This window comes from Rhineura floridana, chromosome 22, assembly GCF_030035675.1.
Source record: "Rhineura floridana isolate rRhiFlo1 chromosome 22, rRhiFlo1.hap2, whole genome shotgun sequence".
Lineage (NCBI taxonomy): Eukaryota > Metazoa > Chordata > Lepidosauria > Squamata > Rhineuridae > Rhineura > Rhineura floridana.
This window is the reverse complement of record NC_084501.1, coordinates 18,604,156-18,631,958: the sequence shown is the minus strand read 5'-3', so window position 1 is coordinate 18,631,958 and position 27,803 is coordinate 18,604,156. Positions and strand designations below refer to the sequence as shown.

General features: G+C 47.4%; 1 protein-coding gene across 3 annotated transcripts in view; it reads left to right on the top strand.

The window, feature by feature from the left end:
• ASH1L (ASH1 like histone lysine methyltransferase) overlaps positions 1–24,317 on the top strand; it is an 85,134-nt gene extending 60,817 nt beyond the window's left edge. For all 3 annotated transcript variants that reach the window (XM_061606769.1, XM_061606767.1, XM_061606768.1), the window contains 15 exons: positions 244–405; positions 2,054–2,148; positions 4,185–4,342; positions 5,586–5,738; positions 6,987–7,041; positions 7,155–7,287; positions 9,092–9,340; positions 11,762–11,848; positions 12,985–13,075; positions 14,791–14,929; positions 15,297–15,469; positions 15,716–15,882; positions 17,282–17,322; positions 19,663–19,967; positions 21,593–24,317. In XM_061606769.1, the coding sequence (XP_061462753.1) occupies positions 244–405; positions 2,054–2,148; positions 4,185–4,342; positions 5,586–5,738; positions 6,987–7,041; positions 7,155–7,287; positions 9,092–9,340; positions 11,762–11,848; positions 12,985–13,075; positions 14,791–14,929; positions 15,297–15,469; positions 15,716–15,882; positions 17,282–17,322; positions 19,663–19,967; positions 21,593–21,684 (2,100 nt within the window). In that variant the 3' untranslated portion in view covers positions 21,685–24,317. The remainder of the gene's footprint in view (positions 1–243; positions 406–2,053; positions 2,149–4,184; positions 4,343–5,585; positions 5,739–6,986; positions 7,042–7,154; positions 7,288–9,091; positions 9,341–11,761; positions 11,849–12,984; positions 13,076–14,790; positions 14,930–15,296; positions 15,470–15,715; positions 15,883–17,281; positions 17,323–19,662; positions 19,968–21,592) is intronic.
• The last annotated feature ends 3,486 nt before the right edge of the window (positions 24,318–27,803 follow it).

The window sequence follows — 27,803 nt, the reverse complement described above, 5'->3', positions numbered from 1 at the left end:
GAAATAAAACTCCACCATTCTGTGACAAGGGTGTCCTTTTGTTTTCTACTTTTTGCAATCTTTATCTTTTGTGTAAGTTTTTCTACTAATACTAATTGCCAAATGTTATTGTACCACAAGAGGATGGAGATGCCCTTCAAGTCCTTTGAAAATCAAGCAATAAGAGACCAGGTTATAACTAACATAAAAGGAATTAATTGGTTATCCTTTATGGATTAAAAGCTTTTGCCTTTGTCTTCCTAGCAACTCTGCAAATGCGGCTTCGACAAGTGCAGAGGGATCATTGGTGGCAAGAGCCAGCGAGCGAACGGCCTCCTGAGCAAAACCAACCAGCCTGTCACCACACAGAGGAGGCCAAGCCGGTCCAAAGAGAAGAGGAAATCGAAGCACAAGTTGAAGAAGAGGGTGAGTGGGCATGCAGAGTGGAAGGCAGCCGTGGGGCTGGCTACGTTCCATGCTCCCACAGTTGCTTTTTAGCTGAGTTCAGAGTGGGTGGGGCATGGTTCAGTGATGGAGCATGTGTTTGGCATGCGGAAGGTGCCAGGTCCAGTGCCTGCAGTGTAAAATCATAGCAGGCAGCAGGACTGAGAAAGACCTTAGAAAGCTACTGCTGTTGGCCATTCGTGCCAGCGGTCTGATTTGGAGCAAGACAACTTCCCACGCTCGGCTTATTTTACTCTTTTCTTTCGTTAAATCCTGTTGGTGCTTGAGTGGTGAGGGGCTAATTGTGCAGGAGCTTAAACGTTGGAAGTGTGGGAGATCGCTACTCAAAATATGGGAGTTGAAGTCTGTATACCAGAGGGGGAAATAAAGAGATAGTCCACCGAGATGGCTAGGCTGCCCCATCTGACCTGTACTCCTCTACCTGTCTTCCTTCTGTTGTAAACTGATACCTTAGGGAAGCTGACCGCTCCTTCCTCCTCCTCCAACCACCGAAGGGAGAGGAGATATCTCTTGTAGCATGGGGGCAATGACCAAGACGCACCATTGCGCCTCCAGCTTAGTTAGTTACAACTAAACTACCTTTCCTATCAACTATGTATTTCTATAAATAAAGTAGCTTTTCTTATTTTTCAACCAAATCTAAAGTCTCAGTGATCTAAAGCAGGGTAAAAAACCTGACTCCTTTACAGGTAAATCATACTCACACACACTCTACTCCCAGTTCTGCTGCTGAGGCTGCACCACAGCTAATCTCTGCAAATGTTCAGCAATTCATACTCTTTTTTTTTTTCCCCCCCCAAGAGAAATGTTTGGGCTTCCCCCCACCCCACCCCTCTTTGCTCATGTGAGGTTTTGACCAAAAGAGGGCCCTCTCCTCCATGCTGTGCTGCATCTGTCCAGAATAAGGAGAGTTGTCCGTTTCCGCTCTAGGAAGCAGCACTCTGTGGCACTCCTGCCCATCAGCTTTGCGAGGCAGATGACGAGCCCCATTTTAGTAGGCTGAGAGCTCTTTCAGACTTGATGAAACGAGGGTGGGATAGGATGCATAGTTGACTGTTGCTTCTTGTTCTCCGTGCTTCTCTGTTTAGGCCAGGGCTGGGGAGCCTGTGGCCCTCCAGATGTTGTTGAACTACACCTCCCATGAGCTCCAGCAAGCCTAGCCAATGGCCAAGGATGACGGGAGGTGTAGTTCAGCAACGTCTGGAAAGCCTAAGGTCCCCATACCTGGTCTAGACCAAACACAACCCGCTGTTGGGGATACAGGGACACTATAGGTGACTCCATCCCAATAATAGTTTTGAACCAGAGGGAAAAATGTGAAGGAGGGCAGGGAGTTTTAAGTCAATTGTACTTTACTCCCCCCTCCCCTTCTTTATCAAACTTTTAAAAGCCTTGAAAGGGTCATTCTTTCTCCCTGTAGGGGCAGCTCAGCTATTTAGGGTTTTAAAGCTGCATGGCTGAAGTTTGCCGCCCTGGGCTCCTGCTGGGAGGAAGGGTGGGATATAAATCAAATAATAAATAAATAAGTCCAGCTCTCTAACCGCTGTGGTTCTCAGTTGGCTTTGCATTCTTGGATTCTCTTCTCAGAGGGATTCATTTTGTTTTACAGAAGGGTCATGTTCCCGAGGAGCCCAGCGAAAGCTCAAGTACCCCGACTCGGCTGACTCCACAGCTACAAATGAAGCCCATGTCCAACAGGGAAAGGTGAGGAGGAGGGCTGCCTCGTCCCTTGTCTCTTTCCAGTATGGTGTTTTTTTGGGGGGGTGGGAGGGGGCGGGAGGAGTCTAAGCTAGCCCAGGGGTTCCCACACTGTGATCTGTGGACCAGCAGGGCCCACAAGCTTTATTCAGGTCATCCATGGCGTGTCTGCATTAAATACTCATACTGATTTTTAATTGTATTTTTTATTGCTTTTTTATATTAAGTTTTATTACCATTTGAATTCTGTCCAATTTATTTCTGTATAAGAAATAAAAGAACTAATTAAAAATACAATTAAAAACCATACAGCATCTAGCACAGTGCACGACAATGGCTACAACAGGCAGCAAAATCGTTGAGTGGCGTGCCAAGGCTCTCAGCAATTTCCAAGCGGTCCGTGGGGGGAAGAATGTGGAACCATCAAGCTAGCCCTTCCCCAGGGCTATATTTTGGCTCAGTTTATTTATTTTTTATTATTTTTACTTAAGAAGTTTATATGCCACTCTTTGTCAGAAGGCCACAGGGCAGGTTACAACTATAAAATACACAGTTATAAAACACAAATAAAACTGTATAACCAAATATTAAACCATTCAAAGTAATTCCATGTATAAAAATAATACAAACATTTAAACAAACATTTAAGAACAATACCATACATAAAAGCAGTTAAAATAGCGCCAGTATAGATGCTGACTGGGTGCAGATACAATGCAAATACAGGCATACCCACTTTAACATACGCAATGGGACCGGAGCGCGTATGTAAAGTGAAAGTGTACTTAAAGTGAAGCAATTATCTATGCGTGTACTGCGCGCAATCGCCACTAGATGGCAGCGGCGTCATGCCATTAAGTGTCTGTAATTGCGAAGCGTACGTACGTTAAGCGGGGTATGGTGGCGTATGGAGCATGTCCGTTATAGCGAGGCGGCGTTAAGTGAAGCGACGTTAAGTGGGGTATACCTGTACATAGTACCCATACAATACAAAAAATTAAAACATTTCTATAACTGCAGTTCATAATAAGCAATACATAATACCAGGTAATACATAATGAGCAATTCATAATAGCACGTAATAATTAGCAGCATTCTCAAATTATTTGCACATCATGCCAACCCACAGTTAAGGAAGCTGACATGCAGCTTCCTATGATCTTCTAAACCATGGTTTGCAGCCAGCCAGCCAACTAAACAAAATGTGGTTTAAGCTAACTTTGGTTTGGCATAAGGTTAAAATTGACAAACCATACACCCATCCCTGTATCCCCAGAGATGGCTGCACCATAAAGGCAGGAAAGCTGAATGAATGGAAAATGAAGCCCAGCAGGCAGCTCTAAATCATGGTTTGCATTAAGACACTAAAATTGTGATTCTGCGTTCTGAAGTATTGCTAGTGCAACTCAGGATTTGATAGGTCTGAACTGAGCCTTTCTGGAGAAATGTCCCAATCCTTACTGGCATCTCTCAGGTGCTCCCCTAACCTCAGCCCCCAATCGATCAGTTTATTATTACAGTCAATGACCAGCATAAAACAAAGACCTACAACTCTCAGAAGAGAAGTTATCCAAATATACAGGAGAATAAAATACAGCAATAGAGGATAAAATGGAATAAGATAAGATTGTTAAAACATCAATATTTTAAAATTCCAAAAGGAAAAGAAGAAATTTGCAAGATGGCTAGGATAAATTCCTGGTGAATTTTGTTCACTGCAGTGCAGAATTTGGCAACGCTAGTGGTAGTACAAGATGTATTTTAGTCAAAAAGAAGTGACATAGAATGCACCTGATCGTCCTGTGGATTTCAGCAGGAGAGGTTCAGTTAAAGCTCAGCCCCTGAACCTTCCTCCCAGTCTGATTTCATGTAGATTGTACATTATTTTGAGCAGGGACCAGCTCGCTGTCTTGGCGTGGTGATGTGATGTCAATATCCCATAGCAGGAGCTGCTAGGAAGTGAAAGCCTTTTCATTTGGCCACTGCTTCCTGGGGAAATAACTCCTCTCTTTTCTCTTCTCCTTGCTGTCTCTCCCCTCTAGGAATTTTGTGTTGAAACATCATGTTTTCTTGGTGCGCAATTGGGAGAAGATCCGACAGAAGCAAGAGGAAGTCAAACATGCCAACGACAACCTTCACTCCGCCTCATTATACACACGCTGGAATGGGATGTGCCGGGATGATGGCAACATAAAATCTGGTGAGGGCTGTGCTGTCTTGCCCCTGTCTTTTCCAGGTCCCCGCAAGCGTTGCATGAATTTTAACTTCCCCGTCTCACTTCAACCATTTTGTCATCTAGCCCAGCCTTTTCCCAACCTTTGGGTCCCCAGACATTGCTGGACTATAACTCGCATCAGCCCTAGTAGCCAGCCTGGCCAGTGGTCAGGAATTATGGGAATTGTTGTCCAGCAGCATCTGGGGACGCCAAGGTTGGGAAGAGGCCGAGCCAGCTCTCAAATCAGTCCACAAAAGTTGCCTATCCCATCTGCTTGCTCATCCCTCCATCTGTCATTTGTGGCTTGAGAGACAAGATGAACAAACTTGTACCTCCCTTTCCTGATCGCCTAGAAGCAACTCTTCCTTGCCACATGTGAGTGGTTATTAAAAAACACTTAGACGAAGAATGCCCTGACTGCATTTTATCCGTTGCAGTTGTACTCAACGAAAGTCTGATCCAGCAGCAATGGCGTGATATTTACAAGAACTTTCAGTGTGCAATTGCAGGAGACTGACAGTTTTAAAGTCCCTCTGACATACAGGTTGTTCAGGGAAGAGGAATTGGGAAATTCCCAGGTTCAGTTAGCATCCTCCCGATAGGATTGGGAATGACAGAAACCCTAATCTGAACTAAAAATTATTTATTATGTATTTATTTATAAAAGCATTTGTATACCCTTCTCACAAAACATCAGGGTAGCATACAGTAACACTAAAAAAAACCTTTGAAAACAACACAGAACAATCATTAAAATGGCTGGCTGCTCAAGAACATTTTAAACTACTACATTAAAAAGTCTTCAAGAGACCCTGAAAGTCAAAAGCAAGGATGCCTGCTGAACCTCTGTTGGAAAAGCATTCCATAGCATGGGACCAGCAACACTAAATGCCCTCCTTCCAGTTGAGTCCAGTTGGGCCTCTTTAACATGGAGGACAATTAACAGTGCTGCTGCGGATTCTCTCGGAGATCAAGCTGGGATATAAGGACTGAGGCTGCCCTTAAGGTTGCCTGAACTCGAGTTGCTCGGGGCTTTGTATATCAACACAAGAGCATTGAACCTTGCCTTGATAGCATGTGCGGGCAGCCAGTGGAGATGTTTTTAGCAGAGCTGTCACGTGCTGTTGGCTGTCTGCCTCCTTACTAATGAACCAATAAGGCAGATTCTTATGTTCCTGTGGGTTTTAACTAAAGAGGCATATCTTCTTCCCCCCTCCCTCTTTTTCAGATGTCTTCATGACACAGTTCTCTGCCCTGCAGACTTCCCGCTCAGTGCGAACACGGCGGCTGGCGGCAGCTGAAGAGAACATCGAAGTTGCCCGTACCGCACGCCTCGCACAAATCTTCAAGGAGATCTGCGATGGCATCATCTCATACAAAGGTGATGGCAGCTGAGTGCCAGGGGCAGGAACCAATAGCTTGGCAGCCTCCATGACTGAACATCAGGAAAAACTTCCTAACTGTTAGAGCCATACCATAATGGAACCAATGACCTAGAGAGGCAGTGGGCTCTCCGACACTGGAGGCCTTCAAGAGGCAGCTGAGCAGCCACCTGTTGGGGATGCTTTGATTTGGATTCCTGCATTGCGCAGGGGGCTGGACTGGATGGCCTTGTAGGCCCCTTCCAACTCTACTATACTATGATTCTGTGATTGTGGGACACAGTCCCCAGAGGGAGGAGGGTCGATTGCAGGGTTTCAGCAATAAATTCTAGGGTGGCTTGTGGGTGAGAGCAGTTGCTACTTCAGGTGAAGGCCGTGGCTCAGTGATGGAGCACCTGCTTTGCATGGAGAAGGCCCTGCATTCTGTCCCTGTCATCTCCAGGCAGGGCTGGGAGGACCCTGGTCTGAAACCCTGGAGATCTGCTGCCCGCCAGTGTCGGTTATACTGAGCTAGATGGACCAATGGTCTGATTCGGTGTTAGGCACCATCCTGTATACTTTCTCGTCTCCTGCAGTGTTTAGACCAGGCTTGCTGAGTTACATTGTGAATTGGCCAGCTCCCCTCACCACCACCACCCCGGTTTTAGTCATTATGCATTGTGAGGAGACGAGACAGCAGGGGCTGGAGCACTAGAAGCAGTGGACAGCACGGGGAGGGGGGCACAGGGCAAGGGAGTAGCAGGCTGCTGGATGGAGGTCGTAATCAGAACATAAGAAGAGACCTGCTGGATCAGGCCAGAACCCCACCTAGTCCAGCGTCCTGTTCTCACAGTGGCCAATCAGATTCCTCCAGGAAGCCTGTAGGCAGGGTGTGAATGCAAGAGCCCTCCCTCACGGTTACCCGTAAGAGGAGCCCTGCAGGATCAGACCAAAAGGTCCTTCTAGTCCAGTATCCCATTCCCTGTAGCTACCAACCAGATGCCTCCACGAAGCCCACAAGCAGGACACAAACACAACAGCGACTCTCCTCCCAGAAGAGCCCCTTTTGAACACCAGCAGTCCAAGCTTTGCCTCTTTATTTCCTCTTAGCTGCAATATGGTGGCGACTCAGGCAAGCCAGGGACTAACAGGCATGTGTTTCTTTTCTGCAAGTAATTCCCCATAATTACTCCCTCCAAATAATCAACCCCCCAGCAAAAAAAAAAAAAGGCACAAGGCCAACCTTCTTTCTCTGCTTTCCATTGCAGATTCCTCCAGGCAAGCGCTTGCAGCTCCTTTGCTGAATCTGCCCCCGAAGAAAAAGTAGGTTCTCGCGTTCTCTTGAAGGGGGGCAGGAATCTGTGATTTAAACAGGCTTGGTGCCACTTTTCAAATATTTTTTAAACGTTGCATGTTTCCACTCCTGCCTGGTTTAGAAACGCCGATTACTACGAGAAGATCTCTGACCCACTTGACCTCACCACCATTGAGAAGCAGATCTTGACAGGCTACTACAAAACGGTGGAGGCTTTTGACGGCGACATGCTCAAGGTCTTCCGCAACACCGAAGTGAGTTAGCTGCTGAGTAGGCGGGGGGCATCTTGATTCTTGTAGAAAATCCTAGTTGGTCCTTTCCCCCTGGAGCGGGGAGCATAGAAGAGTCAGGATGAATACCTGTCCAGTGACAGGATGCTCTTTCTTCTGAGGCAAAGCGAGTTCACTGTCCACCCAAGGCTTCAGTCTTCATCTGGGTCCTGCCCAAGAAAATTAAAACTTGGGATGGGGGGAATATTTTTTGTCCAAGGCTGCTTCTGTCCTTAAGATCCCAGAGCTGTCATGCGTGTACGCTGGAGTAAGGGAATCAATAGAAATAATATAGGCTTATTCTGCAACAAACAAGCTGGATCTTGCAATGCTGGGACATTCCAAGGAATCCCCCTACAAGGCTGGCTGGAGGTCACTAGGTTAGTCTAGAACAGTGATTCTCAAACGGTGCGCCTTGGCACACTGGTGCGCTTCAAGAGGTGACTAGGTGTGCCGCAAATATTATGAAAGTATATTTTTAAAATGAGAAGAAACCCATTTGTATAGAGATTTATTACATCCATGATCAATTAATATATATACACACACACACATACAGTGTGTGCCAGAAAATTTGTATATGTTTTACAGTGCGCCGTGAACCAAAAAACTTTGAGAGCCACTGGTCTAGAACCTCCAGCCTGCAGGCCAGTCTTGGCCCGCCAGGGGTCCAATTTGTCCCACAAGGCCATTTCTCCCAAAACCACACTCGCCTACCAACCCGCTGACATCACTTATCAGGAGGGTGGAGTTGAATTCTGCATTGGCTGAGTCGAAATACTTTTTCCCCTTCATCCTCTCCCACCCCCACTCCCAGCTGCTGCAGAAGGCGAGAAAAAGAATCCTGTGTTTAAAAACAAAACAGCAGAGTCCCCATGGGTAGTTGACTCTCAAGACGAGACGTCCGTGTGTGGGCCAGATTAATCTTAGAATCCACCCAGACCAGAACACCTTCATTAATTTAAGTATGTTAAACCTATTTATTTATCGAAAACAACACTAGAATAAATAGTCAATTGAGAAAGCAAACAGTTTTTTGCTAGCAAGCCTGACTCCCCTTTTTGACAGCTATCTTAACTCTTTTTATCTATGCCCTCATTCTCCATCTCTGAGACTTCACTGGTCACTGCCCACATGCCTTCAAGTGTCTCTTTGCAACCACAGAGAATAGAAACTTGCCTGAACTACCCCCCACACCATATAACTAAAAAATGTTCAAGTTCTGAGCTGGAAGCCTTGTGGCACTGCACTATAACACAGCAGCAGAAGACCTCAAGGAGTGGGGAAGAAGAAGAGGTGTCCTTTTTTTCCTTCCCACCCCTCTCCTGAAAATCTCCATCAAAGTGAGCCTGAGCAAGACTATAAGGCTCCCGTTCCAGACTGAATGGAGCCCTGAATTGGAAGCCGCCACTCTTCGTGCTTTGGATACACTGTCATGTTTTGGGGCAGGGTGCACTTGTTTATGCTGGATGGAAATTTTCCAGGGTGGCAGGACTGGTGGATTGGAAGGGGGGAGAGAATGTGTCAGTTTCATGGTGGTAAAGGTTACCCTAGTCTTCAACACCTGAGATGTATATTTTTAGGACCGACCCTATTTTCTGTGATGTTTAGGTTGTTTTTTTTTACTATTTTAATTATGTGTTTTAAAATTGTTGTAACCCGCTCTGGGACCTCTGGGTGAAGGGTAGGTAAAAATTTCTGATGAAGATGATGTGAGGGGGAGGCTTTGAGAAGCAAGTCTGCTGGAGAGGAGGGGAGTGAGTTGCCGGCCTTTTTGTCTCCCGCTCAGAAGTACTACGGCAGGAAATCTCCGATCGGACGGGACGTCTGCCGGCTGCGGAAGGCCTACTACAATGCCCGCCACGAGGCAGCCGCCCAGATCGACGAGATTGTGGGGGAGACGGCGAGCGAGGCAGACAGCAGCGACACCTCCGTGTGTGAGAAGGAGAGCGGGCACGAGAAGGACGAGGACGTCATCCGCTGCATCTGTGGCTTGTACAAGGACGAAGGGCTCATGATCCAGTGCGACAAGTGCATGGTGAGGGCGATTTGTGCACCCTTCTCCTTGCCTGTGTCCTCAGGGAAAAAAGGGCTACGTACTCAGCTGCCGATGAGAAATGCATGTGCACACACTCTCCCGTTACCTGCCTTAGTTCAGTCAAAAAGCATGGCTGAAACCAGTGTTTCGATTTCTTGTTCTATAGCCATCAGGTATCGGTGATCCTGCCTATTAGAGCAGACCATCTTAAGCTTGGCCTAGTGGGCCTCCTGACAGCTGTCTCGGCGTACCAGTTGCTAGCCTGTTCATGCTGTAGATAAAAACAGATTTGATTGCTGCTGTTTGTTAATTTATATACCGCTTCTATGCCAGAATGGCTGCTTAGCAGCTTCCAAGCACACAATCAGTTATAAAATTCATACATAATTAAAATACACAATAAAATAATTCAGTCAAAGCATTAAAAGCATCTGTAATGAAAGTAAACAATGAGACAAGCCAGTTTAATAATAATAATAATAATAAATTTTATTTTTCAGCCGCCTATCTGTCCGGGTTAGGGACACTCTAGGCGACGAACAACAAGAATAAAAACAATCCATATAGATCAACATAAATTTTAAGCTAAGTTTGAATGCCTAACGATTAAACAGTTAAAAAAAACAATTAGATCAGGAAGTTCAGTGCTTGCATTAAACAGGTCCCTCGTCAAGAGCCAGCGGAATGCCAACATGGAAGGGGGCCTCTCGTATTTCAGCAGGGAAGGCATTCCACAACACTGGTGCCACCACTGAAAAAGCTCCGCCTCTGTGTTACCACTAGCCCAATAACAATCACGCTGTTCATGTACATGTGTTTAATTTTTTAAAATAAATTTATTACTGTCAAAGACCAGCATATAAATACACAACATTAGGGCAATAGGGTATAATTAAAATTCAGACATCCACAAAACTATACAGATTCTGATAAAAAGCCAGTTATGTACATGTGAAGCCACATTGTAATGAGTCAGACCATTGGTCCATCTGACTCAGTTTTGTCTACTGTGCTTCTCTTGGGCAGAGAATCTTTCCCATCCCTGCTAACCTTAAGGTACTTTTTAAACCTGAGGTGGCAGGGATTGGAAATGGCTTCTTTACTCCCTTCCCCAAAAGAACTCTGGATATTGTTGTGCTTCTCCTGCTGCAGTAGGAAGTTCAAACAATTGGTGGTGGTACAGTAGTGGCCAGTGGCTCCATGTCAGTGGTGCAGTCCGCTCCAGGTTTTAGTCTGACCTTTCAAGGAACTGTCCAAGGTGCTTCAGGAGGAGAGGAACAAAATTGGAATGAGTTGGCTCCAGCTCCACCTGCTGTTGGCCTCCCTGCCTTCCACCCTACCGGTCCCAGTGGGCAGCATCTACCACTGAATAGGAGGCAGGTACAGTTAGATTGATGCCTCTCTGAATCCAAAGGAAGGAGCAGATTTCCTTCAATCCCCAGTGAGGCATGGAGGGGGGAAATAGTTGGTTTCCTTTCATTTTGTTTTTTCTGAAGTACTGCTATCCTGCTTTTCTGCTAGAAATGCTCAAAGCTGCGTACAGTATTTTTTTTTTTTATGGTACAAAAATGCCATCAAGCCATAAATAACAGTTACTGCTGAAAGCGGCAGCCAACAAAGAATAAATCTTGTTTTCCTTCAAAAATAAAATGGCCTTCTCCTGGTGCTTAAATGACTGCAGCACAAAGGAGCCAGCTTGCTGCAGCCTCTCTGTGGAGGGAGTTCTGGTGGCACTATAGAAAAGCCTCTGCCTTCCATTTGCCACCTGTCTAACCTCTGAGAGTAGGGGTCCCCAGAGCCAGATCTCTGGATGGTGATCTAAGGGCAAAACTAGATGGGGGGGGAAGCAAAATGGCTTCATTTATGGGTTTGTGTGTGTGGTGATATTTAACGGCATCAGAGCAAGCTGCGAGGGAGGTTTCTCTGCTTTCCTTTTCTTTCCGTTGCAGTCCTGAGGAAAACCCCTGATCCAGCAGGCTCTTGTGCCGTTATGCAGTGTTGAGGGCGGGGTTCCTTCCTCTGCATTTCCCTGACCTGTGAAATTGGACCATGTCATTGAATTTCTGTTTGTACAATACTCTTTTACAGAACTTAGTGGCATCGTGCTAAGTTCTGCTCTCAGGGTAGACCCGTTGAACTGAATGGGCCTAAGTTAGTCATGCCCATTAATTTCAAGAGGTCTACTCTGAGCAAGACTAACATTGGTTACAGCTCCAGGTTTTTACATTATTTCTCTATTTTTAGGGTACTGTTGTATTCGTTTCTGCTGTTGTATTATTAGATTTTAAAATATGAAGTGGCTTAGAAATGCTTTTAATTAAAAACAAAAAACCACATTGTCTTCTGACATGTACTTAGGGCCTGGGGACGGGGGAGATGGGTTTCCTTTTCCTCGTTCTCTGACCTGCCTGTCTTCTCTAGGTTTGGCAGCACTGTGACTGCATGGGGGTGAACTCTGACGTCGAACACTACTTGTGTGAGCAGTGTGAACCTCGCACGGTGGATAGGGTAAGCCCGCCTTCACTTGCCCAGAACTTGGCAGGATGACCTGATCACACCCGCCTTTTTTGTCCCCACATGCAGATCTTAGAGAGGATTTTAGGATAAAACGGCTGGGTCGTTTCAGTGGCTTTCTCTTCCCCAGAGCCCTGGCAACTGTAGCCCTGTGGTCATTGGCCGTTCTCCACAAAAACCACAATCCCCAGGGTCCTTGGGGTGTGGTAAGCACCTGTTGCTCCTGTCTGATGTGTGCAAAGTCAGTGGGTTCCCTGAAGCGCTAGAAGAGGAGGCTTCTTATAGCCATTACCAACCCTGTCTGTGCATGTGAGGAGAAAGCTCTGGTGAGAGCTTCCTGTCTTGTCTTGCTGAGGAGCCTTTTCTGTTCCTCCTAAGTTCGCTGCAGGCTTTGCAGGAACACCAGAGAGCTGGGGAGGGGCCTTTTAACACCCTGTCTCTCTTGGTTCTCCCCCATCAAGTTAACAGGTTGTATCCAGCTAAGCAGGCTTTCCCAACCAGTGTGCCTCCAGATGTTGTTGGACCACAACTCCCATCTTTCCTGACCATTGGTAATGCTGGCTGAGGCTGATAGGAGTTGTGGTCCAATAACATCTGGAGGCACACTGGTTGGGAAAGGCTGAGCTAAGGTCTGCCAAGAATCCGCTGTTGAAATCAGTAGACCAGAGTTAGTTATGGGCATTAATTTCAATGGATCTGCTCTGAACAGAGCTAACGTTGTTGGATGCAACCCTTTCTCTTGTATTGCTGTAGTCCAAGGGTAGCCAGTAAGGTACTGTCCAGATGTCACTGGACTCCAGCGCCCATCATCCCTCGCCGTTGGCCATACTAGCTCTGGGGCTGATGGGAATCGGAGTCTAACAATACCTGGAAGGTGCCACATTGGCTATCCCTGCTGTAATCTGTCATGAACTTCCTTGGAGATCGTTTGATAGAAAAGGCAAGGTGAAAATCTTCAAATTGCCACCCTGGAAGGGTGGGATGTATATTTAATAAATTGAATTGTCTAGTTCTGCGGTGGTAAAAAAAATCCAGGCTTTATTAGTGCCTCTTCTGCATCCAACTTGATTTTGCAAAGGAGTAGGTACAATGAGACGCATCACAGCACTTGGCCTTTTTCCTTTTCATAGGAGGTGCCTATGATTCCGCGACCACATTACGCCCAGCCTGGCTGCGTTTACTTCATCTGCCTGTTGCGGGATGATCTGTTGCTACGCCAAGGTTGGTATTTGATGTCCTTGGGGGGGATTGCTTAAGGGGCAGCCAAGAGGGTCTTTGGGGACATCTTCTACCTCTCTCTCACCCCACCATTTGTCAAGGTGCTTGAGCCTGCCTCACTCACTGATTGCAGGTATCAAAATTAAAGCTGCCTCAAAGTGGCTTAGAAAGTTGGTCCACGCTTAGCACTGAGCTACCTTGTCCAACTGGCAGTTGCTCTCCAAAGAACTTTATTGACCCTGCCATATCGGAGATGTGGTGGTAGTTAGGTAGCTGTAATGTGGGTGGGAATTAGAGACAACTTTTATAGAGAAGAAGTAGTCTTATCAACAGCTCTTAGCCATGGTGCAAAACGCTGCGGGGAGACTGTTGATGGGGACAGACTACCACCAGCACATAACTCCGGTGCTGAAAAGCTTGCCCTGACTGCCCATGTGCTATTGCGTCAGGTTCAAGGTTCTTGTATTAATTTACAATGCCCTTAACACCTCTGGACCAGGATACCTCGGGGACTGCCTGATCCCTCATATCCCTGCCCGATCACTAAGATCTTCGGGGAAGTCACTGTCAGTGGTCCCTCATGGCTTGGACACGCGGCTTGTATCCACCAGGAGCTGTGTGTCAAGTATTGTGTACTTAATTTTATAGAACTCCCTTCCATTTGAGGTGAACTTCCCTGTTGAACTTCCAGTGTCTACTGACGTTTTTTGTTTTTTTTTAGTCCAGCAGGCATTTTAACTGAATTCTGGTTTTATTGTTTTAACTGATTATTTTCATTATATTGAGATTTTGTACATCGCTTTGAATGGTATTAAGTGGTATTGTAAATTGATAAAATAAAAAATAACTAAGTAAATAAAAATGGCAACTGAATGTGTTGTCCATGAGGCCCCTTCTTTCTGTACCCTCCCTTGAAGGGCTGGCGCCAAGAGAACTGGCCTTTTCAGAAGTAGCTCTCCGTTTGTGAAATGCTCTCCCCGGGGAAGCAAGCCTGGCAGACCATGACTGTCTGTTTTTAGGTGCCAGGCTCTAAAGCATTCTCATTTGCCCAGGCTTTTGGTTTATCAATTGGGAGGGTCCGTGGCCTTTGCCATGATCATCCTTTAAGGGCAGGACTTGTTCCTATGTAACATACTGTGGGGTGAGAAATATTAGCTCTTGTGTATTGCTGTTTTAATCTGATTTTAATGCCTTTGCCATTTTAATTTTTACTGTGTAAATCGCTTTGGGGCCCTTGAGTGCAAAAATGTGACTTATGAAATATAGTAAGTAATAACAAAATAACGTTCAGTGGCCATGTACATCTGGACCCCAAACACTTGGGGAGGAGCGTGTCGCCTATAAGCCGCTGCTGATAGGGAACATGATACTAAACTGGATGGAGGCTTCGTCTGATCCAACTGGCTTTCTGTGTTCTTAATAGGAGACGTCAGTTACTGAACCTGTCATTTTTTCATGTGCAACCACTGAACAGCCGCCGCCACCCAGCTTGTTAGGATTCTGCAAATTAGGTGTGGGAACCTTTGGCCCTCCAGATGTTGCTTGAACTACAACTCCCATCAGCCCCAGCAAGCATGGCCAATGACCAGGGATGATGGGAGTTTTAGTTCAGCAACATCTGGAGGGCCACAGGTTCCCCACATCTGCTGTACATCTATCCTGCTGTGGTATGAAAAAGCACCTCTCATGTGTATGTGTGTTCCCCCCCCTGTCAACAGGTGACTGTGTGTACCTGATGAGAGACAGCAGAAGGACCCCGGATGGCCACCCCGTCCGGCAGTCATACCGCCTGCTGTCCCACATCAACCGAGAGAGGCTCGATATCTTCCGCATTGAAAAGCTCTGGAAAAACGAGAAGTAAGTCCCAGCCCCGCTTTGCTTAAAAGGAAGCGCTTGTGCATTGAGCATCCTCTGCTGAGCCTGGGTGGAAGCCTCGTGCGAACCCAACTGCATTGGGCTCTATTGGAAAAGTGAAAGAAAAGAAAGGAAAGCCTCGCTCTGCCACTGAAGCCACCTTGTGTCCGGCTGGGGCTCCCCTGGATTGGTGTTCCACTATAAGCATCCTGCACCAAGGAAAACCAGCGTCTCAGCATCACAGTGTGTGTGACTGTCAGGCATCAAGAAAGGGAGCAAATTCTGTAGATATAGTGAGCTGTGTGTGTGGGAGGGGGCTCGTAGTCACAGCTCCATGGGAAATGTCTTTTTTTCTTTCCCCTTTGATCAGGGAGGAACGGTTTGCCTTTGGCCACCACTATTTCCGTCCTCACGAAACGCACCATTCCCCCTCCCGGAAGTTCTACCACAACGAGCTCTTCCGGGTACCACTCTATGAGATCATCCCCTTGGAAGCTGTGGTGGGGACCTGCTGCGTGCTGGACCTCTATACCTATTGCAAAGGCAAGTCGCCATCGCCGGGTGTCCAAGCCAGCTTGCTTTTTCTCTCAGCCGTTCCCTGTAGAGACTGATAATTCCCAGGCGTGCGTGCTCTCAGCATTCAGTGCCACCAATAAACGGAAGAAATCGCTATAAAGACTTCTGGGAGCCCTAAAACACTCCTCCTCCCGCAGCCTGCACACACTATTTACGCTTCTGGTTGCACCCCGTCTCATTTGAGATTCTGTCTGTTTTAAAACTTCCCCACAGGAAGGCCAAAGGGGGTGAAGGAGCAGGACGTGTACATCTGTGATTACCGCCTCGACAAATCGGCCCACCTTTTCTACAAGATCCACCGGAACCGCTTTCCGGTGTGCACCAAATCCTACGCCTTCGACCACTTCCCCAAGAGGCTGACGCCGAAGAGAGACTTCTCGGTGAGCCGCTGGCGGCGGCAGCAGCCGTGATGCCACTGGTCATCTGGGGAATCGTACCTTGCACGTTAAACTCAGCTGTTTCTCAAAATGTTGCAAGAAAGCACCAATCACAAATTGTGGTCATTCATGCAGACAGTTATAAGGATTAAGCCAGTGGAAACCCGTTAGAGCTTTTGTCTATTAAGTTGTTACCCTTTGTTGTCTCCTGGGTGAATTTAAGATCCAATTTTCTTTGCTGCAGCAGCAGAGAGTGGCAGCTCTTCCAACGTGTATATTTGTCAGCATCTGCATAGTAACACAGTCACATGCCCCCCCCCCCAATGCTGTTCAAATTCACTTAGTTGTTTAGAAGGGAAGACAGACAGCTCGGCTTGTTTGCAGTAAGGGAGGTAACGGGCAATAGTGTGTTTAAAAGGAGAAAGGGAAGCTAGTCCTTAGGGCTGCAACAACGGGTGAAAGTGTGTGGGCAACGCCTGATGAAATCTCCGAAAGTCTGAGCAAGGCTTGTGGTGGTTGGGGTGTCTGACTTCACACCTCTGCAGAGCTATTAGTCGACTTAGCTATCAGGTGACAGGAATGGGATATAAACCTACAACTTGTTCTGATCCCCCCCCCCCAGTCAAAGTCAACATTATTTGGCCTTCGTAGGCACAGGACGCACGGTGCACCTTGATGCGTAGTGATAGATTTTGCAGCACTAAATGGGTACACCCCTCTACAGAACTGCTGCCCCACTTTTTAGAGTTTTCGAATGTGACAGCAGCCTCGCGTGACCCTCCGTCTCCACCGTCTCCTTCCCCATCATCTGACTTTTCCTTTTTCTCTCACTTGCAACTCATGCTCATTCCTAGGCCAAGAGGCCCAGAGCTTGGCAAAGTTACGTTTTTTGAACTACAGCTCCCATGTTGCATGGCCACTGGATTGGGCTGATGGGAGTTGTAGTTCAAAAAAGGTAACTTTCCCAAGCTCTGAAGAGGCCTAGTCATAGGAACCTGCCTTGCTCTGTTCTGCTGGGTGCTGCCTGGCAGTGGCTCTCCATGGTGTCATGGGGGATCTCTGCCAGCTGGTCTTGGAGATGCTGGGCCTTGAACCTGGATCCTGATGTATGCAAAGCAGGTGCTGTTCCACAGAGTTACAGCCCTGCACGTACCCCCACCACCACCAAGATTCCAGCCCTCATGGTTCTGAATAAAGGGCTGATTTAAAGAAGTGCATAGGAAGCTGCCCTTTACCCTGTAGAACCATTGGTTCACTGTTGCCTACCCTGACTGGCAACTAGAGAATCAGACGGGCCTCTCCCAACCTGGGACCTCCTGCAAGCAGAGCAAGTGTCCTGACACTACTTACAGCCCTTAAGGCTCCTCTGAGCTTTCAATGTGTTCTTCTTTCTCCATTGCAGCCACATTACGTCCCTGACAACTACAAGAGAAATGGAGGCAGGTGAGTCCCTGAGTTCTTTGAGGCGTTTTTTTGGAGGGGTTTTGGAGCAGTGGGGGACAGATGATTGTCTACGTTAAAATCTGTGCATACAGTTTTCCTGATCAATCAAGTCTCAGCAACTCCAGTAATCAGGCTGAGGGCAAGGTTAACAATTAGGGAGCCACTCACTGCGCAGCACACCCACCCATGTGCATGCAACTTGGCTCAATTCCTTGAGCCAGCTCTTGTTGCAAACGCAACTGGCAGCAAGCAGATAGTCAAATGTTACTAGTTTATAGGTGTTTGATTTCCATCCCATCTTTTGATCCAGAAGGATCCCTGAGTCGGCTTACACAAAACAATAAAATGCTGCCATCTGCTAAGCATCCAAATTAGGGTATTATGACTGTTCTTATCCCCACTTGAGTGCCGACAGCCAGAGGGGCCATTGTCTGGCTGCACAGACCCCTTCTTCTCTGTCCCCTCCCTCCAGCCAGGATTTCGGGCCTTTTCATGATCCGGGGCTAGGAGGGGGCACGGGTGCAACAGCTATGCCTTGAATGTGATGCTACAACAGAAGACTTAAGGTGCTTGAGGCCTTTTTAATTTAGGAAAACGGTGGCTGAAGAGGGGCACATTGGAGGTGTATAAAAATCACCCATTGGCGGGAAAGGATATTCCGAGCGGGTTGCTTCTCCCACTTGCTCCAGAGGGAAGGCCATGCAAAAAGGGGTGTGTGGCACAATCTGCCAGTTATGGCTGGACTCCCCACCTCCCATCGTCCCTGACCCAATGGCTTGGCTGGCTGGGGCTGATGGGAGGCGGAGCCCCGACAACACCTGGAGGGCTGCCGAGTTCCCACCCTTGATGCCAACTCCCTTCTGTGTGGGGAGAAGATTGCTCCCCTCAGCCTCGCTTCTCCCTGCTTCCACAGACATGGGGTTGGGTTGGAGCCCCTGTTCTGAGGCACAGCATGTGTATCACTTCCCCTTCCTTCCCTTCCTCAGGTTTAGGGAGGGAGGGAGCGAGACCAGCTTAGCTTTTACCTGGCCCGCCTGTGGCACCAAGCACTTCAGGGAAGGTCTCCTGCAAGTCACTAAGCATCCAAGAAGCCATGTGGGAGACCCCCCCCCCCCCGCAGTAGAGGCAGCTTAGTGGGCGGGGGGGCAGAGAAGAGGGCCATTACCCCCCCCCAGATTCTACCCCCTCCCCAGCTGAAAGTGAGCCATGGTGGCGTAGCAGTTAAAGTGTCGGACTGGGACCTGGGAGACCAGGGTTCAAATCCCCACTTGGCTGTGATGCTCACTTGGTGTGACCTTGGGGGCCCATCGCCATTTCTCAGCCTAGCACACAGGGTTGTTGTGAGGATAAAATTGGGAGGAGGCAAGCCGTATTTGTTCACCTCTTTGCGCTCCTTGGAGGAATAAAGGTGGGATATAAATGTAGTAATAAACAAATAAAATAGGATGGCATTACTAAAGTGGGGTATCCTACAACCCAGGATTCCCATAACCCAGCTGTAGGGAACCTTTGGTCCTCCGGATGTTGCTGGACTCCAGTTCCCATCAGCCCCAGCAAGTGTGGCCTGTGGCCAGGGATGATGGGCATTGTAGTAGCAATAGCTGGAGGGCCAAAGGTCCCCCCACCCTGATATAGCCCTTAGAATTCAGGGTCACCGATGAAATTGATTGGCATTCAGTTGATGACAGGCCAAAAAAGAGGTGTGTGTGTGTTTGTTTAAGGTTTTATCCAACCAAGTTCTCCTCAGGATAGACCTGTTGAAATTCTGCATGCAAAGAGATGCTCTCCCACTGAGGTATGACCCTTCCCCGCAGTTAGAAACTTAGGAAGCTGCCTTCTAGTGAGTCAAACCGTTGGTCTCTCTAGCTTAGTATTGTCTACTCTGACTGGCAGCCGCTCTCCAAGGTTTCAGGCGGGGAGTCTCTCCCAGCCCTACATGCAGATGCCTTTGGGGATCGAAACCAGAGCCTGCTCTATGCAAAAGCGTGTGCTGTACCGCGGAGCTCTCTTGCTCACAGCTTGAAAGGGTGCAGTCCAGAATTCTGCCACTTCATTTCTGGGCAACGCGTCAAAAAGGCACCTTCTCAATTGGGTTCTGTAAGCTGTTATGTGGATTGTGTGTGCCTGGGGGCCTTTTTTGAATTTCCTCACAAGCATGATGCCTTCAGCCATCTTCTTGAATGTGGCTGCCATTGCTGGATGGACAGAGAACACACAAGGGGCAATTGATGCCATTGCATGTCCCTCCCTCGTGTGTGCATATATATATATATTTATGGGAGAGGCGCAGCCGTGCTTAAAGATCGTCCTATGATGTGTGACTGATGCCGTCTTTCCCAGGTCGTCTTGGAAGTCTGACCGTTCCAAGCCCCAGAACAAAGACCTGAGCCAGGAGGAAGACCCCCTCCCTGTCATGGAGGATGTGATCGCAAGTCCAGAGCAAGCCCCTAGCGAGCCAACGCCCAGCCTGGAGGAGCCAGAGAAGGAGGCACCTCCCCAGGAAAGCGGCGAGATGGATAAAAAGGTGGAGGAGAGCAACCCCATGCCAAGGCGGCCCTGCACCCCTGAGGAACGCAGGCACATGCAGCGCGAGAGGCTCAACCAAATCCTTCTCACCCTCCTAGAGAAAATCCCAGGGAAAAATGGTAAGAGATGAGAGCCCCACTCGTTCACCCTCTTCTTCCCCTACAGAATCCCTTTTTTAAAGGGATAAAAAATGTAAATGTACTGCCTTCAAGTCGATTCCGACTTACGGCAACCCTATGAATAGGGTTTTCATGAGGCTGAGAGGCAGTGGCTAGCCCAAGGACACCCAGTGAGCTTCATGGCTGGGTGGGGATTCGAACCCTGGTCTCCCAGGTCGTAGTCCAACACCTTAACCACTACACCACACTGTAGGATTGTTAATAATGTGGCTCCCAGCATTTCGGGGAAAGAGCTCTAGGGACCAGCCAGCCAGATCATAATGCCAAAAGCTTGTCCAGGTGCTGTCGCTAGCCCAGAGCTTCTTACCCATTGGACAGAGTAAGAGTAAAGTTTACATAACAAATGTTGACAGGGAAATTTTGCCATGGTGAGATGACGATATGAGATACTTTGAGACGGAGCCAACACTCAAATTTTTATATACTGCTTTCTCTCCGCCCAATAAAAACTCTCCAGACACAGACAATTTAACACATCAGGAAGGAACAGTCCCAGCTAGCCCTTTGTTCTTGACAATTCACCTTTGTCTTGATGGGGATGCGCTTCTGTACACGAGCGATATGCAGCTTACGATGGGAGTAACCAAGGTGGTGCCCTGCAGAGGGGGTTGGACTACAGTTCCCACCATTGGCCATGCTCACTGGGGTTGATAGGAGTAGGAGCCCAGCTGTACCCGGAGGGCAGCATGCTGGCTATGCTTAAGCGGCAATGTGGTACCATTTCCTGTGGTTCATATCAATTCTCAGCCCGAATCAGTCCAGTGGCAGCTACTCCATCTGCCCACCCAAATTCATTGAATGGTGGTGCTCGGAGGTGAATTTGAATTCCTGAATGATTTCCCCCCTGGTGAGGGGCCTACACTCACGGCAGAACCAAGAGGGGGAGCTTAGTGATAGAGCTCCTGCTTGGCATGCAGAATGTAGGGCTGAGAGAGACTCCCTGCCTGGAAACCTGGAGAGCCGTTGCCAGCCGGTGTAGACGTTGCTGAACTACAACTCTCGTCATCTCTGGCCGTTCGCCACGCATGGTAGATGGGGGGTTGTCGTTCAGCAACATCGGGAGGGCCAAAGGTTCCCCGCCCCTGATAACAGACCAAAGATAGGGAAGTGTTTTCAACTTGAGGGGCTGTGTTCACTCACAGGCCAGCTTCCTAGGAGCTGCTTGCCAGCGATGGGCAGAGCTGGAAGCAAAAGAGGGTGAAGTGATTTGTGCAGTAGGCCACACTCTAGCCACATGAGCCAAAAGGTTTCAATATATGCATAGACAGATGGACACACCCAGACACACACCTCTGCCTCCAGTCCAGTAAGAGGCATGATTGGGGCTCAGGACATGTTCATGTTAGGCACAAGCCCTCGACGGCATAGGGAGAAGATGTGTGGTCTGGGCAGAGTTCCAAGGGCCAGGCTCGCCTCCAGCCCCTGGGCCTGAGGCCTCTTTACCTCTGGCGTAGGGCGACACTAAGCTCGACGGACTGGTGCTGTGGCTCAGGGTAATAAGGCAACCTCTGTCACTTCTCTGGAGAGCGTCCCTAAAGCCTGTCGTCCCTATTTTTCTCTTGCAGCCATTGACGTCACGTACTTGCTAGAGGAAGGTTCGGGGAGGAAGCTGCGGCGGCGCACTCTGGCTCTTGCGGAGAGCAGCTTTAGGAAGTGACTCTGTGCTCCCAGGGAGAGGCTGCGGCCTGGAGTTTCCACCGTTAGCTTGTGCGTGAGACTGACGGACGGGCAAGGCTTTAACGCCTTCCTGCACCTCTACAGTTGTGTGTTGAGGGCAGGGAGGAGGAGAGGGCAGGAGGGCGGAAGGAAACTGACAAAAACGGTTCTGTAGCACTTAGGTGATGCGATTGGGCAAGCGAGCAGGCCCTGCCCCGCCCTGCCCCATAGCCTGCCTGGCAGTGGTCTTATGGTGTACGTGGTGTTGGGCGTGCCTTGTTGTCATTGTTAAGGTACTAAGGAAAAACCTTGTGGTTATTTGTCCCAAGACAGTTAAAAAAAAAGAAAGATTTAATTTATTCCCCTCCCCAGCCCTACCCCTTGCTTTGGTGTTCCTGCGCAGAAACAACGGGAAAGGGGTGTACAAGTGGCGGAGGGGGGGGGGGGAGAGGTAAATCAGGTTCAGAACACCTCTGCTCCTGTAGGAACCCCTCCCACTAGGCATCTTTTCTCCTGCAACTGGTGCACCATTGAACAACTCAACCTTGGAGGCCATTCAGAAGTGGGGTGGGGTGGGGAAAGCGGCCTAGGCCCCCGAGGGGCTGAAGATATGGAGCCGGGGGGGGGGGGAACGATGGCGAGCTCTTCAATTTGTGCACGATACACGATGGAGGAAGAGCGCCGCTTTGAGCACGAGAGGGCTCTCGGATCTATTGGGCCGAAGAAGAAATCGCCCCACCAGCCGTTGGCTTCGAAGCACTTGCTTCCACGTGCTGCAACTCAGGGTGGTGGGGCAGTGATTTTCATTTTCATTTTTTTTGCTGCAGAGAAATTTTACAAAGCCAAGTTCAGTCCTAATACCATCCCGTTGGGTTTTTCTTTTTGTTCATTTCTTGTTTTTGTGTGTGTGTTTATATATATATATATACATACATACATATATATATATATAAGCTGTGGTTCTTGTGTGTCCAGTGCATTGTGAAAATTCTAAAAGACAAAAAAACCCCACAAACCTTTCACTACATGAACCGTTGACCAGTATTTCTGAGCAAGTATTTGTTGTGAAACTGTAGACTAATATCCACTGATAACACTACTCTTTGTGTCTCATTTTTTTAAAAAAAAAGAAAAGGAAAAAAAAACCCTGTACGGCTTAAAAGCGTCCCGTCTCTTAAAGAGACAGTGTATTTTACTCTCTCACCTCTCTCTGCCATTAATCCAGGGGGGTAAAAAAAATGACAAGTGTTAACTCTCATTGGCTGCAGCAAAGGAATAATTTCCTTGCTTTAATGCAATATGGTGTCCAGCCACCACAGTTACTGTCATCTGGTGCCGCGTTTGAAGGGAGGGGCGTCCCTCCTGAGGACACGCCGTGCCCCCAGCACGGTGGTCTACCGGCAAACTACTGGCAAAGGGAGCTGGCAGTCAGGCATACACTGGCCCTTTAATGTGGCTTTGCTCTCAGTCTCTCTCTCTCTCTCTCTGGCATTCATATGCATATTATGGTCCTGTTTTAGATGTCCTTATAAAAGAATCCTGTTTTTAAATGTGCCAAGTTGTATATATCTTAATTCTTTCCCCTTTGCTGTGTGGTTGTAAAGCAATATGGTAGAGGTCTCTTTCTCTCAGTTTCTCTCCATGTTCTTTCCCAACGGACCAAGCTTGTCCTGATTGTACATTCTTGTTAACTATATAATTCTTATTTTACTCTTTGTTTGGAACAAAGAAGGAAGAGGGGTCCATTCCATTCAGATTTTAACCTGATGATTTAAAAAAGTCGGGGGTGGGAGAAGAGGGGAGGGAAGCCCTTTGAGGAAGGAAAAAACATATTTTATTAAAAAAAGACAAGAAAATAGTTTGGAATATTTTCTTACTGTAGAGAAGCATTGTACAGGAGAACCCTGAGTATAAAATACTCACGTGTCGTAGGGAAAAAAAGTTTTAAAAAAAATGCATGCCTGAGAATCTTTTGAGTCGCTCCATTTAGTTCAAAACGGGGGGGGGGAGGGGGGAGGCAAATTGTCATCTCAAAATGGTGTTAAACACTAAAAAAAGAAAGTCCTTTTTAAAGAAGAGAGATGAAAAGCGTGCCCAGATGCAAGACAGTAGCTCTGCCATTTTATCTTTCTTTTGTTGAAAGACTAAAACCAGATGTTTTTTAGACAATCAAATTCTAGGTAAGCGCGAAGAATTTGTGTTGGTTTGGGTTCCTGTTTTCGTTTTTCCTTTGTTTTCTTACTGGTGTAGAAAATTACTGACTTTTTTAAAAAAAAAATCAGGGTGGGTGGGTTGGCTTATTTTGTATGAACTGAGGAGACTGGCAGCGTTTCACCTGATCGCTGATGGAAGCCCAGGAAAAATAGGGGTGGGGGAAATAAAAGCACTACGTTTGTTGCAAATATAGATACGAACTCTTTTTAGTCTGCATGGGGATAGGCCGTGTGGTTCCTGAGGAGAAATGCTGCTAAGATATTTCCTTTTTACAAGAGCATATCTAAATAGACCCATTGTTTTGATGTTAATCTTTGTAAATTATGTATTACCAATTTTAACATTGGATGTAATTGCATAAAAGGCCTGCATCTCAAATACTGAGAGATTCTAGTATTAAATGGAAAAAAATGTTTCCTATTCAGTGGCTTTGGGGGTTTTCTTTTTCACTTCTTTTTACATTTTTCAAAACACACATGCAAACCATATATATTTATGAGTTCCAGTTGTGTCCTATTTTCATGACACTCCCTCCGCCCTGACTTTTGTCTTTTGTGGGTGTCTTTATTAAAATTGTATTTGCTAGCAGGGGCGGCTCCGGCAGGTGGCAAGGTTGGGCATTTGTCATGGCTCCCGAGACCCTGAAGAGGGCTTCCCATCATACCAGCGCTACCATGACCACACTACATGGTGCTGCAGTTTATCATTTTGATCACCATAAGAGAATTCTTTGTTTTCATGTTCAGCCTCTTCCAGAATAAGGGTACACTGAGGATATGGTGCCCAAAGGGCCGCCCAAAATCCTAGAGCCAGTGCCGCTTGCTAGATTAGGCCATTTCGCCTGGCTTGAGTCGCCCTTAGAGTATTGCGAGAGTGCCTCTTAGTTTGTGAGGAAATGCAGTAAACTCTCTCATCTGTGCCATACACTTACAGGCAGGGCTGGCCACAAGATAGCTTTCCCGCCCGAGGTGAAGGATGAGATCAAACACACATCCCAATTCTATGTATGGAAGTCTAGCAGGCTGGCATTTGAATCTCCTTTCACACTGGTGCTGGGACAAGCATCCTCCACATTACTCGACAGCAGCAGGCTAGCTTATGGGGTACAGGGCTGGCTGCATGGTGCGGTGCACAGCTCCAAACACTTTGCCGCCACGCTATTGCCTAGCATCATCTGCCACCTGAGGTTGCTGCCTCATTCCAACTCGGGAGCAGGGAAATCTTTTCAGCCCAGGGCTGTATTCCAGTAGGGAGCGGGGCCAGAGGGAAAGTAGGTGGAGCAATGGATGTGGCTGTTGCCCTAGAGTAGGCTACGTTTCAACCACACAAAAGCCAGAGGGTTCTACACATGCATGCCCCTGTCCATCCATACAAGCAAAGAGATGTCATCACAGCTCAAGGGCTCATTCCAGCCAGGAAAAACACTCTGTGAGGCATATGGCCTGGGAAGAGTCCAGCAGGCCGGACAGAGAAATCTGGAGGGCCGCATTCGGCCCTCAAGCCTTAGTTTCCCACTCATGCTCTAGCTAAGGGTAGAGCTGGATCTGCATCGATTTCATTGATAAATCACATGAATTGCATCTTGTAAATTCCCCTTGATGTGGATCAGCAGGTGTTTTGTTTATAATACACAGAGGCCAAGTCCACACTATGGGTTGTATTCAGTCTTAGTCCTACTCAGAGTAGACATGTTGAAATGAATGAAAAATGACAGGAATTTAGGTCCATTAGTTTAATTGTACTCTCGGTAAAACTTAGTTGAATTACAACTGTATACATTGAAAGCACTTATACCACTATACTTTGATAGTCCTGGCTTCCCCCCAAAGAATGCTGGGAACTGTATTTTGACCTGGGCGCTGAGAGAGTTAAGAGACCCCCTCTTCCCCTCACACAGCTCCAATTCCCTGAGTTCCCTGGGAAGAGAGATGGATTGTTAAACCACTCTGGGAATCGGAGCTCTATGAGGGGAAGAGGAGGGTGGCAGCACACATTTTTGCTTTGGCCACTCCCACTGCTGGCATGGTGGGGTGGCCTTTGGGCAAAAAAAGAAAGGTTAGACACCCCTGCATTTAAATGATGAACATGTGCTTTATGAATGCCAAGCGTTATTATTAATCAACTCTGTGCTACAATTTGAAATCATGTGGGTGATGGACATGGAGTCATTCTTCCAATGTATTCATGATCACCGATCATCACTGGCCCATTAGGGCAAGCAGGCCACTGCACCACCAAGCTCATTGCCTCCGGCTCCACCTACTGTTGGGCTCCTTGACTGCCACCCTACCAGCTCCAATGGGCACAACAGCTAAATGTAAATGTACTGCCTTCAAGTCGATTCTGACTTATGGCAACCCTCTGAAGAGGGTTTTCACGAGGCTGAGAGGCAGTGACTGGCCCAAGGTCACCCAGTGAGCTGCATGGCTATGTGGGGATTCGAACCCTGGCCTCCCAGGTCGTAGTCCAACACCTTAACCACTACACCACACTGGCTGTCGTGCAACAGCTACCATGGCTAATAATAGTATACAAATACTGAACGTCTTGTTGGAGATTTGGGTTCACACGCAGGCATGGTGGCAATGATAATTCAGTTGCTGTGAGAGGGAAGGCTGAGGGGAGAGCTCTGCTTACTGAACATACCAGGGAAATTGCATTATGCTGCTAAAGAAACAAGGGCTTCAAGGCGCTCTGCCTAAAGAAGGTACCTGATCCGAGCAACTCTCGTCTCAGACTTGAGATACTGCTACTTAAAAAAGGAATTCAATTGCAGGCCGTAACTCGGTGGCAGAACACCTGCTATGCATGCAGTAGGCCCCAGGTTCAATCTCCACCATCCCAAGGATTGGGAAAGATGCCTGTTGGAAACTTTGGAGAGCTGTTGCTAGTCAGTGTCAATAATACTGAGCTTGAGGTATGATTGTTTAAGGCAATTACAGTATATTTGTTTCAGAAAGTAGCCAGTCATCTGCCCTTGGGAAATTCTCAAAACAGGGCTTGAGCTTCACCAGCCTCTCCTCACCCCATTCACTTTCAGAATCTGGTATTTGGGGGTAGACTGCCTCCGAACATGAAGGTTGTATAAATAGACCCAGCTTCCTTCATCTCTTTGCTTTAAGCCTTAAAAGAAACCAAAATGCTTAGTGGATTATGTGCCTGCATTGTGTGCAGAAATGCATCCTTTCATCTTGCTTATTAAACCTCTAATTCTAATTTATTAAAGATCACTTCTCTGACTCCACCCAAAGTTCAGATTTTTCCAAACTCTCGCCGTGCCTTTTCTTCACTGATTTCTTTTACTATGTTAAAAATAAACAAGCATATATTTTATCTTTTTTTCATTAGGAAAATAGGCTGTGCCTTTTAGGGGGTTTATTTTCCAAAGAGGATAATCTTAAAATGCTCATATAATATACTCCATATTTTTGAAGAATATTGTTATTTCAGTTGACCTCCAGGGGGTGATTCTTGACTTTGAGCATCGATATACTTACTCGACACTTAGGAGCACTTCCAGATGACCTGTTTTGTTCAGCTTTCATCCTGATTTGTTTGCAGGGCGAATAGACAATGTTGGCTACACTCAAGTTACAGGAAGCCAGATTTTGGCGGAACATCAGGAAAAACCTCCTAACTGTTAGGAGTGGTACTGCTATGGGACCAATGACCTAGGGAGATGGGGCTCTCCCAACACTGGAGGCATTTAAGAGGCAGCTGGACAGCTGACTGTCAGGGATGCTTTAAGTTGGATTCCTGCACTGAGCAGGGGGTTGTCCTTGATGACCTTATAGGCCCCTACCAACTCAACTACTCTATGATTCTATTTCAGGAGCATCTATTCTGATTTGTTTGTTGGGAGGGTAGATGATCCTCTGGTTGTAATGAAAAAGGCCCTTCAGTGAG